This window comes from Cuculus canorus, chromosome 14 (genome assembly GCF_017976375.1).
Source record: "Cuculus canorus isolate bCucCan1 chromosome 14, bCucCan1.pri, whole genome shotgun sequence".
NCBI lineage: Eukaryota > Metazoa > Chordata > Aves > Cuculiformes > Cuculidae > Cuculus > Cuculus canorus.
In genome coordinates, this window is record NC_071414.1 from 14,856,903 (window position 1) to 14,874,674 (window position 17,772).

The 17,772-nt window shown below is 47.5% G+C and overlaps 1 protein-coding gene across 2 annotated transcripts; it reads right to left on the bottom strand.

The window, feature by feature from the left end:
• Nucleotides 1-3,385: 3,385 nt before the first annotated feature.
• LOC104059444 (neuropeptide Y receptor type 2) lies at nt 3,386-16,413 on the bottom strand. 2 transcript variants are annotated; one of them, XR_008452350.1, is made up of 3 exons: nt 16,109-16,413; nt 6,893-9,434; nt 3,386-6,494 (listed from the first exon to the last, which is right to left on the bottom strand). XR_008452350.1 is itself a non-coding variant. In XM_054080031.1 (2 exons), exons 1-2 carry the CDS (start codon nt 16,119-16,121, stop codon nt 8,233-8,235), a joined length of 1,215 nt encoding a protein of 404 aa, XP_053936006.1. In that variant the 5' UTR covers nt 16,122-16,413; the 3' UTR covers nt 3,386-8,232. The 2 variants fall into 2 exon arrangements, 1 of the variants encoding a protein (XP_053936006.1); XM_054080031.1 differs by having other exon boundaries at nt 3,386-9,434.
• Between the last annotated feature and the right edge of the window lie 1,359 nt (nt 16,414-17,772).

The following is a 17,772-nucleotide window of genomic DNA, read 5'->3' on the forward strand; positions in this document are numbered from 1 at the left end:
GTGCATACATGATTAGAAAACCCCAGAACTTCTCTTCACTGTCTGGGGAATAATACACACTTTAACAGCTGCACTTCAGAAAGAGAAGTTCTTGCCAGGCTGTTTGAGGTGCTTGAGTTGCAGTAAGATTAGCTCATCGTGTCATTTTAATGGCATAATTACAAAGACCAGGATTCCAAACTGTGGGTCATTCAAACTCCAGCTCTCAATGATTTTGCATGAAGCCAGTTGGGATTTCACACAACGAAGAACTGCAGTGCCAGGTAGATCTTACAAAGACCAGTGAACCTTATGCTTTAGTAAAATGTCTTTGCCCCAATAGCAGTCTTGTGTTGTTGCACTCCTTGAAGCAACAATTTCGATCAGTTCTCGCCGTGCTAGTTTTGCTATCTTAGCTTTGCTTAACTGTGTACTGCAGGGTTGTCTCAAAGAGCTGAGATCTGCACTTTGCAACCGCCAGATTTTTTTTATCTAACCTAGGAAAGAGAAATGGGATTTCACATAGCAAAGCTGTCGATAACAAAACTGGACCAAAAATTCTGAATCACTGCATAAATGCATTAGCTGGGGTCCACTTACACAGCCATCTGCTGAGTTCAACCTTGGAGATTAGCTCCCAGCAACTGAAGCCCTAAATTATTGTTTTAATAATCATGTCTGAATTCCTGTCTGAAGCCAACTGCCACTGCAGGAAGCAAGACAAATTCTACTCTGGCCTCATTGCCTGGGTTTGCTATCGTGTGCGTACACTCACCGTGCGCTCAGATCTGACTGCCCCATCGCCAATTTTCTCATGGAGATCTCTTGCTGATTCCTCTTTTGAAGGTTTTTTTTCTGGCACTCGAATCTTGGCTAACAGGAATGCAACCACACTGCGTGCTGATTGCAGCTGGCAGGTGGATTAGAGCACATTCAGATAACTGTGAAATGCCTCTGCGAGACAGAAATGGCAGAACAATGCATTGTTTCACCATGAAGAGCCCGGAATCTGATGCAGACAGTCACGTTGAGGAGACAAGCTGAGAAGCATGCAGACATAAAGCACTTTTTACTTCTACAAGCCCCAAAATATCTTCTCAGCTCAAAGTTTTGGGGATCTGCTGCCAGTTCCCTCCCTCCTTACCGAAGCTGGTTGATTTGTCTCAGGTGGAGGATGTTCTCAAATTCTTTCAAAATATGTGGGAGCGACAGTTGCCAAGCAACAAAAAACTTGTCATTCTTTTCCTGAAATGCACAATTCCTCATTTTTCTGTTTCGTAGAACAGACAAATGAAGCTGTGATTTAGGACGCTGGGCTGGGATCAGGATCACTTGGACTTCAGTATTGCCACTGGATAAATCTTCCAGACAGAGTTCAAGGTGAGGAAGGGATCTGACTGCCCTTGTGGCTCTCGACTTCAAAAACGAAACCAGGGGTGCATTTCTTGATTCACTGAACTGACTCGGTGACCAGCGTAATGAGATTTCATTAAGAACACAGCGATGCTGCAGCCAGGAAGGGGCAGCATGACATTTTATCAAGAGGTGTCCTTCCCCCACGCGTGTTTAAAAGCGCTTATATGACTGATGTCAAGCAAGGTTGGAACAAAGCTGATAGACCCCACTCCTTCACGAGAATTATGAGGGAAGTTCAGTCTGTTGTGATATTTGTGGAACTAGAGGAGGTCCACAGAAGAGGAAATAAAAAGATCAGGGATGAAGAAGCTGCCTTAGGAGAAGACGTGAAAGCTGGAAATAATAGCATCCTCAGGGAGGATTTAGGCAAAATGACAAGCGAAAGATCTAGAAATGGATACTAAAGGGTCTAGACAGGGTTGTCCTCTCTAACATCTCTAATGCAACAGTTGTGGCTGCTGCTAGGGGTGCAAGAGGAATGGACCACAAAAGTGGCCATGTTAGCATGCTTTCCCTAAATAGCATCTTTTATTGCCTCGGTCCAAGACAGAATACCTGACATGATCGATCCTTATTTGCTGTTATTTCATAGTTGTCTCTGGTTTGATAGGGGCTCAGTTCTTCCTGCACCATGGCAGAGTTCATTCCCCTTTTGATGTTACTCACCCTGGTCCTGACAGAGCCAACAACTGACCCCATGTTCCACAGAGAACCTCCAGATTTCATGCAGGGGCTCCTCCTTTCCTGAATATCTTGAAACCTTGTTCTGTCATCTATTTTCCTTCTTCCTTCCATACGGCAGCAAGGGGAAACATCTTGTAGCTGGGTTGCCTGTGCATCCTAGAGACAGTGTCTGAAGGTTTGTGACACATTAGCTAAGTGACACGGTGACAACTCCATGCTTGTGCACTTCAATAAGCTAGTTATAAACAAAAGGGTTTCTCCTCTAATGTTCACAGTCTTTGCTACCACACTGGAGAGGACAGAACTAATGAAGATCTCCTCCTGTGAACTCCATGAGGCATCCGCACTCTTCCTTCTGTACTCATTACACGGAGCAGAACACAGACCAGAAAAAGAATTCTTTGCTGGCTATAAATCATGAGTGACACTAAGGTATTGCTATTAGCAGCAGCAAAATGCTTTCCTCTCACAACCTCATTCAGCCCCACATACATACAATACTTTGGCAAAGGGTGCTGGGATGTCTGGATAGAAAATTAAACAGAGGTTGTGTTGTCTGAAGATAAATTTGTATCTCCCTCGGCGTATGTGAGTGACTTTGTCTTTTTCTGATTTGTCTTTTAACTTACAAAACACTGAGACTGGAGATAAGGACGAGCTTTAAAACCCTAGCCTTCTTCCCCTCCCAGGCCCTCCTGAACAAATCCCTCCTCTGAAATGAACTCAAAGAGAAGATAAATGTTCTGGCAGTAATATGCAATATTATTTTTGGCACTTGAAGTATCTCAGGCTTGATAAGGGAAAACTGAGAGGAAGACAGGGCTCTGTTTTTTCAAATGCAAGGGACCAAATTCTGCTCAGCCATACGTTGATCTAGAAGTAAGGTACTACTTTAGCCCTCAACTTGACAAGATAGCTAACCAAGCTTTTAGCTAAAGCTCAGAAGATTGTAATTTACCTTCATCCAAGTCACACATTGCTCCTAATCTGTCTGGGAAAAAGTATATCCAGAGTCTTGGGTTTCTTATTATCTTTTCCTGAAAATATTGATTGCAGCCAGTTGTTGATATGGATGAAGCAACCCGATCCCCAGGTTCCTGTATGTTGCTCTCGTGCTGTAGGATTTGCAGCCCTTCTGGGCTCTCACCTCCAAGTAAGGCTGCCCACTTTCAACAGCAGTGGTTCCTATCAAAAAAAACATACATTTAGTCACTATAACTCAGTCTGCCTTACAACGCTTGCTTCCTTATAGGCACCAGTGATGTTTTCGCTGATTTATTTTAAGGTAAATGCTTAGAAATACAAAAATTTCTACTGTAAGGAGCAAAAATAATAATGTACAAGAAAATAGAATATGAATATAAATATAAAATAGAATATTGAGGCAGTTTTTACTTGCGCTCACTGAGACAAGATATATTTAACATCAATTCACATTTAATAGCAGTGAATGTCAGTTGCTAAGAGCTTTGTAATAAAAAGCTTCAAAAAACTTGAAGACACTTGCTGTAGCATGAAATTGTTGTGTTATATAGGCAAAATGACCTCTGTGCAGGACAAGACCAAGTACGCTGCCTTGAACAAACACAAATCTCCCCTTAAGTTCTTACCTAGTCCGCCTTCCACTGCACGACACCTCTGTGATTCTATAAAACCCCAGAATCCTTTCTTTGACTGTATTATTGCAGTAATTCCTGATTTTCACCAGTTAAGTTGATCTTGAGGCCTTATTTAAAACCCAGCACATTCAGAGACCCTGGTGCAAGCACACAATAACAGAGCCGAAAGACAAAGGCACACAAAGAAAGCGCCAACTCCACAGCTCCTGCTCAAACAAAGGCTAATTTTGTTTCAGACCGTGGTTGCTGTGACATTGATAAGATAAACACCTGGTATCAAGGGAAAGGCTGAGGTGCCTGTGACCTCCTGCAGCAGAATAGCGCTCCAGCCCCTCTCGTATTAGCATGTGTTAGAGAACTCTTTCTCTCGCAGTCTACTATGTATTTCCCTTTGTGAAAAGCTCAGAGCGATGTTCCTGCTCACACATTTGTGGGTATATTGAATAAAACAGGTGCCATTTGACATTGTGGGCTTGGGCTGTGGCGGATAATGGGGGAGGGCACATGTTAATGCCGGGCAGGGAGCGGCGAAAGGATGGATCTGGGCTTTATAGGAGCAGGATGAAGCACAGGCATATACAGGAGTTTGTCTCATCTTTGATTCTAACAGAGCCCTCACCGAAGAACCCAGCTTACCCTGCATTGATCTAAATGCCAGCTGTAGACATTGCCCTAAGACAAGGAAAAGTAAAAAGCCTGTGGTCTCTTTACTCTTTAACTTGTTACAGACATATATGTTTTGGAAATCAAACAGAAAGGGATTTTTCAGAGCAAACTAAGTGTTTGAAGGGCAAAATTTCTAGTGCTTGGAGAGCTTCTTGTACCCAAAGCATCGCTTTTGCTCTGCGAATTTGACTGTGCTTCGTCAAGTCTGGTAGTTTGATAAGAAACTCCGGGACTGCTGAGAGCTCTTAGAGCAGTCTGTAATAAGGAACAACAGCTATTGATGCTGCTGTTTTTAAAGGATGATGTTGCCACATCTCAGCTGTTCTTGTGTTTGTCTGGCATGTGAGTAATGGTTGCACAGGAGAGTTAGAGGCATCTCCGCCTGTGGTGTCTACTCAGAGTTAATCATCTGCTAAGGCTTGCTTGGCAATTAAGAACTGTTCAGTGGTACTTTTTTTATAATAGAATGTTTGTCTGATGTGATCAGAGAGAGTGTCCTAACATAAGAAACAGGGTATTTTTCAGGGAACTCAGATCCTCTCTCCTAAGAACTGTAAAATACCCTCAGGTCAGTTCAGTGAAGCAGCATTTTGAAAAAGACGTCAGCAAGAATCAGGCCTAGAGGAAATTTGTTTGGTAACCAGGAACAACACTGTCTTCCATCAAGTTTTGATGAAACACTTGTTCATTTTCATGTCTGTCACTGTGTTTCTAACTCCGTAACGAAATCCTTTCTCCCTATCAGCTGCAGGGCCATAGACAAGCGTCATTCCATCCCATGTCATTAACACCCGGCTTGGCTGGCGTTCACTGATGGACCTTTGGCAAGGAGCGGGCAGTGGAAAGATGCCTTTACTCCAAGAATGTCTGTAACTGCTTGTGGATCTGCCCTTGACACCTGCAGAGCAGGGTCATACCCTGTCTTGAGCTCTAAATAGTTCAAAAACTTAAAATGCTTCTGGCCTTTGGTTTCACAGAACTGGTCATGGCAGTAAGGCCATCTTTGGGAAAGTGTGAATATTTGGGAAGCTTTCATCTCCAACCGATTTTTGTTTTATGAAAACAAATTAATTCCTTTCTTCTATGCAGGTAGGACAGTCTATAACATACTATTTATTTGCCCAAATCGACCTCTGGTAAGAAGCTTTGCTTCCTTCCCCTCCACGTTCTCTTGTTCTCTTTGGCAGTGGACCCTAGGGTCATTTTCCTTCCACAGAGGCATTGTGATTTTCCACAGGGACACGTATACACAACTGAGAGCTGATTTCCCTGCTCATGGCATGCCTGGAAAGTTGTAACTTTTTACAATAGCAAGGAAAAGCAGCAAGCTCAAGGGCAGAAATCCATCAGTGTAGCTGCACAAGTATATTGAATAAAGCAAACAGAACTTTCCTGTTCTACTTCAAGTAAATAGTCTCTCCTTCCCAGTTTGGTCCAACATAAAAATCCCTCTGCCCTGTAAAAGCCATTGCCAGTATACATTTGTGAAGAGCTGGGATCTATTTATTTATTTATCTATCCATTTTTAGTTTAAAAGTCTGGGCTCAAAATTAAATAGACATCCATAATGTCATTATCTGCTTTGCTCCGCAGTCAGATACCATGTGTGGTGTCACAGGACAAAACCTTTGGCAAGGCCCCTGGAAGAGCAATTTAGCTCCTCATCCATCTCAGCTGGCAGCGTGATTGGCTTCCAAGCTAACATTGCTGAATGTTTTATTTTACTCTGACATATATTATTGAGTGTTAAATCACTTTCTGAAGTGTTTATTTTTTATTGGTAATTGTCGAATTCTTTCCACTCGTTGGAGCTGCTTTTGAAACAAAAACATTTCCTTGTTTCTTGGAGTTTGATGGAAACGCAGGGAGAGTTCTTTGGGAGGATGGATTGTAGAAATGACCAGTTCATTAGGTAGGCACAAAATTTACGAGTGCTGCGTAGGAGAATATCTTCCTCCTCCCTCAGCATGAATCAGCAAACTCCCCCTGTGACACCACGGCACTTCTCGTGGGAAAGTTTCACTTGTGTCTCAGTTCTCTCTTCATGGCTTGGCCCGTCAAAGTAGCAGATGATCCTTTTGCTGGAACATCGGTGACTTCCTGACAAGGTCTTCATAGATCCTGAAGCTCCTTGAAAAGAAAAAAGCACTGTGATCTGCAGAATCGGGTGCTGAGGGCGTTATTAGGCATCAGCATGCCTATGCCTCCAAATGTGGGGAGTTGTCCATGGCCCCTGCCTGGCAGTGGTATCTCTTGGGAAGGAACCAGAGACCACTTTCATGTACCTTTTTAGGCAAATGGAACCCAGAATCAGAGAACAGAAAGAAACAGATAGATTAAATTCATATAGTGTGGCAGTCAGAAGCTGAGCTGGAGAAGAAGGGCCAGAGGCAGGTCAGGCTGAGGAGGAGGCAGGAGAGCCAGATTTTCAAACAAGCCCTTTGACAATTCATCTCTTGAGAATTCCAGATGTGACAGCCCAGCAGCCTGATCCATGCTGGTGTACTCAGTACTGCAAGACCTCTTACCTCTTGTCCTTGTTCCAGTGAAGATCTATGAACCGATGTTTTTCTTTTCCTTTTATCTCTAATGAGGAGGTCGGTTAAGTCTCTTCCCTGCATCTGGGAGTTACTTTCCAATCTGATGAACACTGACTTTTAGAGACGACACCAATGATGATCTGCTGAGATCACAGTAGCAATCAAGCCTCCTTTGATGGCAGAGCTAAAAATATGCTCCCCAGCTGACACAGCCTTATGTAGAAGAACATATAGTTTGGTTTGAAAGAATACATCTTCCTTTGTCTCTATGTCTTCTTCTGCCAGAGAAGACTACATCTGTGACAACCATGCAAGCAGAATACATCTGTCTTCTGAATTGATGCACCCAAGTACAGAATCATAATACCTTCAACTCCAGAACAAGTAAAGCTTTAGAAACCTCTCAGTGCCTTGGAGAATGGTGTCTTTGGCACTTTTGCCTTTCTTGTCATGCTGGCACCTGCCAAGTTATTGCATGGCAGGAGCCACATCTTAGGGTCTGGAGGCGATCATCTTTGCCAGTCCCCTAGGTTTAGTTTCAGTTTCAGTCCTCTTGACCAGCTGCCCCAGACCCTTCCTTTCCTAGCTTCTCTGCCTGCTCTTCTCCTTGCTATACCCAGGGCACAGGCTCACAAGCTCCTTGGCTAATGAGGATCCTCAAAGCCTTGCTTTGGCACTTGTAAAGGAAACTGTGGTAAGCAGTGTCACTGCCACCTCCTGGGCTTTCTGAGGACAAGAGCTCATCCCATGGGTTGCAAATGCAGATTCCTGCAAGCGCTGTGCAAGAGATCATGGATTGCCCGGCTTCAGCCTGCACCAGCCCGCTCCCTTCCCAGGCCTGCGGAGTGATGGCCCGAACAAGGCTGCGTTTGCAGAGAGTGTAGGTCTCCCTCCTCTTGGAGGCATTAGCTAACGATGAATCATTAAGGCTTTTGGGTAGAAGATGTACAGATGAACAAGCATACACAAGAAAGGTTGTGCACTTGTAATGTGTAATATGTCAGGGGGTAAAAGGTTGAGCAACTCACTTTGGCAATTGGAAATAGCAAAAAGGACGTATTTTACTGGCTAAATTAAAGCCTTCTCAGTGTGGGATTTTTTTTGTGCTTCTGCATGTATAACTTGAACGCTTCGAAAGGAAAAATTCATTTGTTTGGTCAAACAGAAATACACCAGATTTATTGTTTTGAGAGATAGAGGTGAGAATTTCTATGTGGCTGCGGTAGCTGTAGTGTTTCGGCAACACAATGTCCTGCCAAAAACCAGCATTTACCCAAGAATGTCTGTGGGCTCAGTCAGCCTCAGTCCCGGAGGCAGATGCCCCATCCCTAAACCTCTGTGGGTGGTGGTTCATTGCCAGGAGTCTGTTTGATGCTTCCATTTAGGGTGTTTGCTCTGAAGACGTAAGACCTCCCTCTAACCGAGCCTTCGGTGTGGATGCTTTCTGGTTTGTTCTGGCAACGGAAGAACATAAGAAAGCCATTCCGGTAGTTCTTGTTCATCCATCCGTAGAGCAGAGGGTTGACGAATGTAGAGCACATGGCCCCGACGTGGAAGACAGTGTACAGGAGTTTGTACTCATGGAAGATAAGAACCAGATCAAGATCAATGGCAAGCTGGAATATGTGGAAGGGGAGCCAACACACTGCAAATACCACAACTACCATCACTAGCATTTTGGTTGTCTTCCTCCTCCGGCAGTGGTTTTCATTCCTAGAAGTGGGACTGACGTGGTTTTTCAGCTTGAACCAGATCCTGGTGTAAGCATAACAAATAATTGCAAGAGGAAAAACATACTGCAGGAGGAGCATGGACAGGCTGTAGATAGTGGCATCTCTGTTATTACCAGAAGGCCATTTTTCAGAGCAGACAGCCATTTTGAGGTTTATAGATGGGATTTCCTCATACCGGTACTCTCTGAAGATAGCCAGAGGACCTGCTAGGACAGCTGCCGCAAGCCACATGATAGCTATGATGGTGAAGCTGAGCCTCTTGGAAATCCTGCTGTCCAGGTGGAAAACAATACACCGGTACCTATCCAGAGCAATCACAGTTAGGGTGAGAGTAGACACATGGACACTCAGAGCTTGAGCATAAGGGACCAGATGACAAAGAACAGCTCCAAACTTCCACTCGTCCAGCAGTGTGTACACAAGGGTGAAAGGCAGACAGAGTGTGTCCACCATCAGATCTGCCAGAGCCAGGTTAGCTATGAAGAAGTTGGTGACAGTCCTCATGGTCTTGTACCTCACGATGATGTAAATGACCAAGGAGTTGCCGATGAACCCCAGCAGAATGATGAGAGAGTAGGCAGCAATCAGAACAACCTGGACCCCTGGGATCTTAGTGCTGTCCATCATAACACTGCGGGATCCAGAGAGATCCTGGCTAGGAGTGACAAAGTCCTTGGCATGCCAGCCTTGTGGCAACTTCTCGTCTAGTGTTGTCTTCTCTACGGTGGGGGTGGTGTTGGTTCCTTCCAATGGTCCCATGCCTGGCCTGAGACTTCCCGTCAGGAGGAGAAGGAGGTCTGGAACACAGACACAGCTGAAGTGAGAGCACGGGAGACAGCAGAGCATCTGCAAGAACCCAGAATCAGTGGGCATGTCCCACATGGCATTTTGGGCTAAACAGCAGCAGCAGCAGTGGCATCCTCCTTCCTTCTCCCTTAACCCCATCTTTCCTCACACTGAATGGCTTTTCACATCTCTTATACCTCCTGTTAGAGCCTATGATCAGTTGAATGCCGATTCCCCAAGGAAAGGTCAGGAAAAAAAGCAACTTTTCACACAAGTTTCTGAGGTTCTATTTATTTGAACTGAACAGGGGGAAAAAAAACCTCAGCCAGCCAGAGCCAGACTGGCAGGTCCTGAATAGGGCCCGTGTTCATGGACCCCCTTTGCACACTGCCTCTCCTACTTCTTCTGGCTAGGCTTTGCAAAACAGGGACATCACTTCAAATAAGCCAAAAAGCTGGGACCTCTTTGAGCTGACAGAAGAAAACGATGATGGCGTCATCATCTTTGTTAAGATTTACTTGTCTGCCAAAATGCCCTGAGTCCTCACTCCTTAAGAACTAGGAAAGGAGAAAAAGACAGGACTCTCAAATTCAAGGTACTTTTCTCCACCTCCTCATAACTTATTTCCACATTGTGCACCCAGTTCTTTTTCAGTTATTTCTCACCTCTCTGGGTGAGACAGTTTCTGTCACCCTCCCTCTGCATGAGTCTCTGCCACTGCTCCTGCTGGTGATGCTACCACCCAACTCAACCCAGTGTGACCAGCACCCCCTGCTCCTGACCCCTGGTAATGTGGTTAGCATAACTAACACCATTTTATGGGCCAAGCAGCCCTTCCCTGTGACCAAGCAAGTCACGTATACTTTCCCTTTCCTTCATTATCAGGCCCCGAAGGTCCTGTGAACCAAACAGGCAAACCAAACAGACTTCATCTTCCCCTCCCTGCCAGCTTTCAAGGTTCCTGAATGTCAGGCCAACTACTCCCTTCCTTGCCGGCCTTGAAGGTCTCAGGCAAGCAGCCAACTAGCTGTTGCTGATGATCCCATTAGAGAATGGGCAAGCATAACCACCCACAGAGCACTGCCCATAAAATCAAGCATTTACAAGTCCTAAATGAATCTGCTGGACAGTGAGACCTGTAACTCACCATGCCCAGGGATGCCCCCACCATCCTATGCTTTCTCTGAGGATCGAGTAAGTGACATGTCTTCTTTTAGATGATTTTTTAGTCTATATTTGGATTGTTATCTTGATATAGCAAACCATGACCTGAAACATTCTGTCTATGATGTGACCCGATCTGCAGAGAGTCCAGGTGACTAGGGATTGTAAATTAAATTGTATCAGAAATTTTGTATCACTCTACTTGTAGATTGTACTACATCGACTCCACTTGTAGAAATTCTGTGCTGTTCCAATCAGAAATCCTGTGCTATACTAATCATCATATCCTGTTGAGGAAATAAAGCTTTCATTGTAACAATGACCTAGTGTCATCATCATTCTGCCGGGCATCCCTAAAGGATCGTAGACTCATAGAATCAATTATTAGGGTGGAAAAGGCCTTTGAGATCATTGACTCCAACCGTATCTGTCTGCTACAAAATCATATCTCTAAGCACTTCATCTACCCACCTTTTAAACCCCCCCAGGGATGGCAACTCAACCACTTCCCTGGGCAGACTCTGCCAGTGCTTGAGAACCCTCTATGTGAAGAAGTTTTTACCTAATGTCCAATCCAAACTTCCCCAGACGCAGCTTAAGGCCATTCCCTCTTGTCCCATCACCTATGCCTTGGGAGAAGAGACCAACACCCACCTCTCTACAACCTCGGTGTAGATAGTTGTAGAAGAGCAATAAAGTCTCCTCTCAGCCTCCTCCAGGCTAAATCCAGATCCTTTCTATCCTCTCAGTGTCGGTGACACCCGGGCATCTGCTGGCTTCGTAGAGGGAGCTCCTGCAGGGTCGTGCACACACAGCAGGCAAACAGCTGAAGTTGTGAACAAGCCTCCTGCAGAGCTGTTGCTGAGCGTCCAAGGCACAGAGGCCCCGAGAGCCAAAGCCCCGGAGTCAGCGAGCCTCCTGCCATGTGGCGCTCAAACGTCTGCGTGAAAACAACTTTGGGAGCAGGGAGCCCAGCTGATGAGCCAGCATTGATTCAGTCTGGAACCTGTGGCTGGTGTTTGGAGCCATTGTAACAGCAGAGTGTGGTCGCAGCAGGGTTTTTATTCAGTGCAAAAAATAGCAGGAAGAAAACCAGCTCTGTTGCTGGCTTTGCCTCTGTGTCTCAGAATTGATGCTGGGGTGGTGATGCAAAGAGGGGTGGATGTGGCTCCTCGTGTATCCCTTCTCCCTGGCACTATCGGAGGGTTGAAGACTCCCACTGCCAGCTTGATCAAAACTGAGGAAAAGTCATCACTGCTCAAACAGGCTGATCTGCAGACCATCATGTTTCCTCTGACCTGCAGAGAGAGGGGATAATGTGCTGCCACTGAGGAATGAACTGCTCTGGGTTTGAGCAGGAGCACCGCTAACCTCATGCTGGTGACCTTCCTCAGGTCCATGCCCTGCAAGCCAAATGTCTCAGGACAGCCTGTCCTTGGGAAGGGAGACTGCCTTCTAGGCAGAGCACCTGCATTTAATCTAGTTCTTTAAACAAAGAGCGTACCTTAACAGCAAGATGGTAAAGGTGACAGCGATTACATTGTAATGAATAATAAATGGCTGCTTATTGTTTTACGGTTTCTTGGAGCAAGGGGTGTGATTCCCCCTTGGGAGCTGCTCCCAGGAATCTGTCCAGCCAGCTGCAAACCCTGTGTGCCTCCAGTCCTTTCCATGTCCATTGGGTTGCCAAATTTGCCTAACTCTGCTGGTGGATTTCTGCCAATGATTCCTGTAGATGAAGTTGTTTGGTTCAGATACCGTGGTAATGGAGACCACATAGCTACTGCTTGAAGGGTAGAGAGATAGCTTTGGGCATCAGGAGGGGGAAATGGGTGGATTTGCTGGGTTGAGGGTTTGCTGAAGGGTGATGTCAGCCCTCCACAACACCACTGCCCCCAGCCCTGGAAAGGTAACCGCAAAGACCAAAGGGAATTGAGAGGAGCTCAAAGCCGCCTGCACAGCTGACACAGTGGGAAATGGAGCAGGGGAACAGGCAGGGCCCTGGGAAGTGGCACAGCTACAGTCTCTTCAACAATCCCAACCCTCACACAGCAGCAGCCCAGAGCCTTGTCTCGGACACCTGTGCTGTATCTGGCCTCAAAGCAAAGCTTACCACCAGAAGAGCAAGGTCAGCGAACGGAATGGGGCAAGGGCTGGGCACACTGGCAGTGGATGTGCTTTCTCTGCTTGCTCTCCGTCTGGGATTTTTTACCTTCCAGCTTGTCTAGCATTATCTCATCGCTATCACTTGTTATCCCCTCTTCTGTGGCTTGTATGTCCCATTTATCTTCCGTACCCAAGTCCCAGCACGGGAGCAGTGGACACTCCCTTTCCTTTTTCCTCATCTCACCCACCAGCGGGCTGCCAGCTCCCATGTTCACATCTCAGGCTATTTCCTTTCACTGGAGACTGGCAGCTTCCCACCATCTGAGAGAAGCCAGGAACATCATGATTGTTGGAGCTGTTTTGCTTCCTAACAAAATGGCCTTAATGGAGTTGTTATTTGATTTGCTTTGCTTTGTTTTTTTTCCAAAGGGGAACTATTAAAAATCAATTAAGGCATTTTAATTAAGAGTCAAAATGTTCATAATAAATGTTCCCACTCCGGGGGCTGCCTGGAGGTCACAGGGATGCTGCTAGGAGTGGGCTGATGTCCGTTCCAGCAAGTAATGGAAGTGCTGGCATATGTGTAGGCTGCTGCCAGGCGCATGCTCCCGTGCCCAGCCAGCCTGCCAGGCTAGACGGAAAAAACCTTGGAGCTGAGATCCAACTGCTTTTGGGAGGACAAAACAGCAGGGCAAACCAGGAGTGGGCAGAAACGCTCTCCTAAGCCCTTTCCTGTGTGCTGGGCTGCCGTGAAAGGATGCAGAAACAGGGCATTGCCTAGATCCTGTCTTCACCCTCTCCTTCATCCGAGGTTCAGCCTGACCCAGGGATGGCTCCCAGCGAGGCAGAGAGCTGTTCTATGTGCCAGCAGGCTTTGGGAAGAGGGGGGAAAGGAGGAGGAAGCACAGAGGAGCTGTGAAACCTCAGCCCTTGACTAAACACACTGCTGTCAATGACCAAGAGGAACAGTGATCCCAGTGCCCTGGGACTCACATGCAGCCCTGCTTCCCGAGGACACCTCGGCTCCCTTCTTGTCCCTGCTGCAACACCAAGCACGCAGCCAGCCTGGTCCAGATCTGTCAGGGCACATCCAGACCTGGAAGAGCCATCTGCAAAGTCTGGCAGAGTTCAGAAAGCAGGGTTGGAACGATGGGCAGAGGATGGGAGAAAACAGAGCTTCTTAATTAATTTCCTCTTAACTTCCAAGCAGGGAGACAGGGGTCACTGCTGTCAGCAGGCACACAGCGTGGGGACAAAGGGTGCAGAAAAGGGGGAGGTAAGGACAAAGATTGCTCAGAGAATGACCAGCAATTACAATTTCATAGCACTCATGTCTGATTCGAAAGGAGGGAGTGGAGGGACTTGGGCCAGCCTCTGCCCTCTGGGTAAGAACAGCCACAAGCTCTTCCTACAGCAGCTCTGCAGTGAGAGGGTTGAGGCTGATGGAGACTTCCATGACTTGTCTCACTGATTTGTTCCATGATGTGTCCTTTCTCCAAAGCAGCGCAACTCCATGAAACCCTTTCACCTCTAGCAGCCCAGTCTGGAGCACTGACTCATCTCATCCCCAGTCCCTTATCTGGCAGCAGTCAGGTGTCCATGGCCAGGAGCTCTGAGACCATTCCTATCACCAGAACCTGGTTGTCACACTGGGCGAAACCAACTTCATGTCCCCCTACAACACTCAAGAGGCAGCAGAGTTCAGCCCTGCACCCCAGAGCACAGCACTTAAGGGATGAAGAGCACAATAAACAGATATATGGAGGTTAACCAGCTTGGCAGAGGCCACACAGTGCATCCACAGCAGGTCTGGGAACAGAGCCCAAGTTTGCTAACTCCAGCCTCCTGCGTTCATCACCAGAGAGGACTCCGCATCTCTCAGCATAAAACCCGAACATAGATTTCAGGAGCTGCATGAGATGCAAAATGTGAGTGATGGAGGGGAGGGGGTGGCTGCCTTCTTTGTACAGTGGACTGGTTTCAGGACAAATGACAGCTCTAGGATGATTTCCTGAAGCCAAATAGCAGATAGAATTTGTCCCAGGTTCTTCCATCCCCAGGGGAGGGGTGACTGCCCTGCTATGACACTATGGCAGAAGGAAAGACCCTCTGACCTGCCCATCATCTTCTGCAGCTTTGTGAATTACCTGTCCAGGTCAGGCCCATTGGTGCAGAAACCTGGTGGCATCAGACACGCATTGCCACCCCTGTACCTGCAAATCTCCAAGGCTCTGGAGCTGCTCCCGGGGGCCCCAGTGTAGAACTGGCACCAGGAGACAAAGGGCAGGGAGGAAGAAATACACCAGGGGTTTCTTGTGGTTCCTTACTCAAAATATTTGCACATCCCTGCCTAGTCTGGAGCCACAGAAGACTCTGAAGTGAACGAGGCAAGGAGGATGCCTTAGTCACTCAGCTCAGGATAGGATGTACAAGACGGTGATGAGGAGACCTGTTTGGCAGGGATACATGCTTTTTCCTGGAAATTTCTCCTACAGAAAGCAGGGGGGAACAGTACAGGGCCATCTGCCCTGTGGGACATGACACAGGAACAGAGGAACACTGCCTGGGAGTCAGGGCTCAGCAGGTGACATGGCAGTGGAGCCACACCAGTTGTTGGGGCTGCAGAAGGGAAGAAACAGCCTGATGGAAAGATCCTGGTTAACAGGGGGAGTCTGTTGCCTGCTGAAATTTAGGAAGTCTGGGGTAGATGAGGCAAAGGAGGGGAGAGAAATAACAATCCCACTAACAGAACAACCAAGGACCAAACTCATCATCCTGCTTTGGGACAGACCAGAAACTCCATAGGTGAAATGCAAGTTACAACAAGACTATGAGAGGATCCCTCTGTTCAACAATTACCATGCAGTGAGTGCAGAAAGCAAGCAAGCGCCAATTTTCCTCTTGCAGTCCCCTATCTCCCTTTGCATCTCTCTGAGGGCACCGATCTCTGTCAGTGAGCTGAGTACCAGCAACATGTGCAGTTCCAGCACAGGGTGAGCTGACGGGAGGTTTGTACCAAGCCACGAGGAGGCAGATTGCGGGAGAGATCAGGATTTCTCAGACAGCTGCACACCTCAGCCCCACACCTGCAGCACTCTGCTCTGTAGCTGTACGTGCCTGGTTTCTTCAGCCCCCAGAGCAACCTGCTTTCCTGACTGCTCTCACTCAGCATCCCGCTTCCCGGGCTCCCTGCTTCTGCTCGGGGACCATCTGAAACTCTCCTGCTAGTATTTCTTGTTCACTTTCTTTCTGTTCCACCTTTCTTGGTCCCCTAAGTCAGCTTCCCAGAGGTGCTTGAACCATGTGGCATGGCCAAGACCTGGCCCCATCTCAGCCCTGTCACTCGGACGAGCCCTCCCCGACCCACCTGCAAAGGCCAGAGCATCCTCCTCCTCAGGGGAACAAAGCCACTCACCTTGAGTTATCATCTCATTGCTGGCCAGGATGGAGCACTTCGTCCTCTCCACTCTCTGGGAATCAACCTGTGGCAAAGGAGTGAGGAGCACTTTTCTGCAACTGTCCTCGGGAAAATGGGGAAGTCAGTGGAGGATCTGGGCTGCCCGAGGGTGCTTCATCGCCGCGGGGAGCTTCGGTACCCAACCCTTGAGCATCCGGAGAGGACCCTCTTGCAGGGTGACGGACAACAGTCTCACAAAGCTGGATGCTGTGTTAGCTCCTGAATGAGAGCAAGGCAGGGAGCGTGTGTTTAACAAACAGAAATGGAAAGGGGGAGGGAGCCTGCTGCTGCTGTTTATACAGTTTTCAGCCACTGAGGGGCTTCTTGCATCGAGGAGAGAGAAGCTTTTCCACCACATCCAGTTCCCTCTCCAGGGAGAAGTGGAGGGAACTGAAGGTCTGCAGGCTCTTCATCTGTGCCACTGACCTGGGCAGGCGTCCATTCGCCCTCATGCCCCAGCTCGCCCATCTGCTCAGGCTTTAAACTCTTTTGGGACTGGCATGGTCTTGTCCAGAGGTGGATCTCCCCTGCAGCAAGAGGTCTGCAGGTCCTGCAACTCAGCAGAGCCTTCACAGACCTCACCCCATTCTCTGCATGGGCAGCTGCTGTGTGACAGACCTTCAGGTAGTCTTGGGATGCAAATAAAAGTAATGGTGAGACATTTTAGCCTCTTAGCAATGGCTCGGTCTGTTCCAGAGCCAGATTCAGTGTGGAGTTAGGAACCCAAGTGAGTTTCTATTTTAGGGTGCTCGGCGCTGCCCATACACCTGAAGCAGAGAGAGAGGCACAAAAGCAGCATCCTGATGTCCAAATCTGCAAAATCCAAGTTCATTGGAGCCCAGGAAAGCACCCTGAGGGCAACATAGGGAAGCAGGAGAAGCAGAACTCCCTACCCGGACAAAGGTTTTGCCTTCAGAGAGAAGTCAGATGTTTTCCCAGCACAGGATTTCCACCACAGGCAACATGTGAGTTTGCAGCTCATCTGAGCTAGGAGATGCTCCCAGAGGTTAAGGAGGAGGACACTTCCCCTTGACTTTGAGTATCTACAGCTAGAATTTTATTAGAGGAATCTTTCTCTTCACCCCACAGGGACTTTGGTTTCCTTATCTTCATGTCAGCAGAAACAAGGAGGGCTTTCATCCAACTTTCTGTGGAGCAAAAGTTGTGATACACTAGGAAAAAGAAAACACTCCAATGGCTTCACAGAAAAAGGAGTGAGAATATTCCTGAAGTCAGTCACACAGAAAATAGCCCCTGAGCCCTGGACCCAGACAAGGATCTTCATGAGTCCCATCTTTCCCCCTTCTCTCCCCATTTCCTCTTCAAGAAGGAAAGGTCTTGATACACCAGCACTGACAGTCAGACGAATCCAACAGCTGCACTAGTTGGATTTTTGTAGTAGTGTGTGTCTTGTCTCCTTTCATCTTCCCTGAGGCTGTTGATTTAGTTGCTCTGGAAAGCTGAGAGTGGAGCGGAGCAGGACAGACAAATTAGCATGGAAGGGGCCATTGCTGTCTCCTAGAGGTCCGTAGGGAGAGGCAAAGACCAGCTAATGGGAAGCGAGCGGTGCATGCTATTCCCTGTGCTCCTGGTGGATGGATACTGCTCCGCCCCAGGGTCCT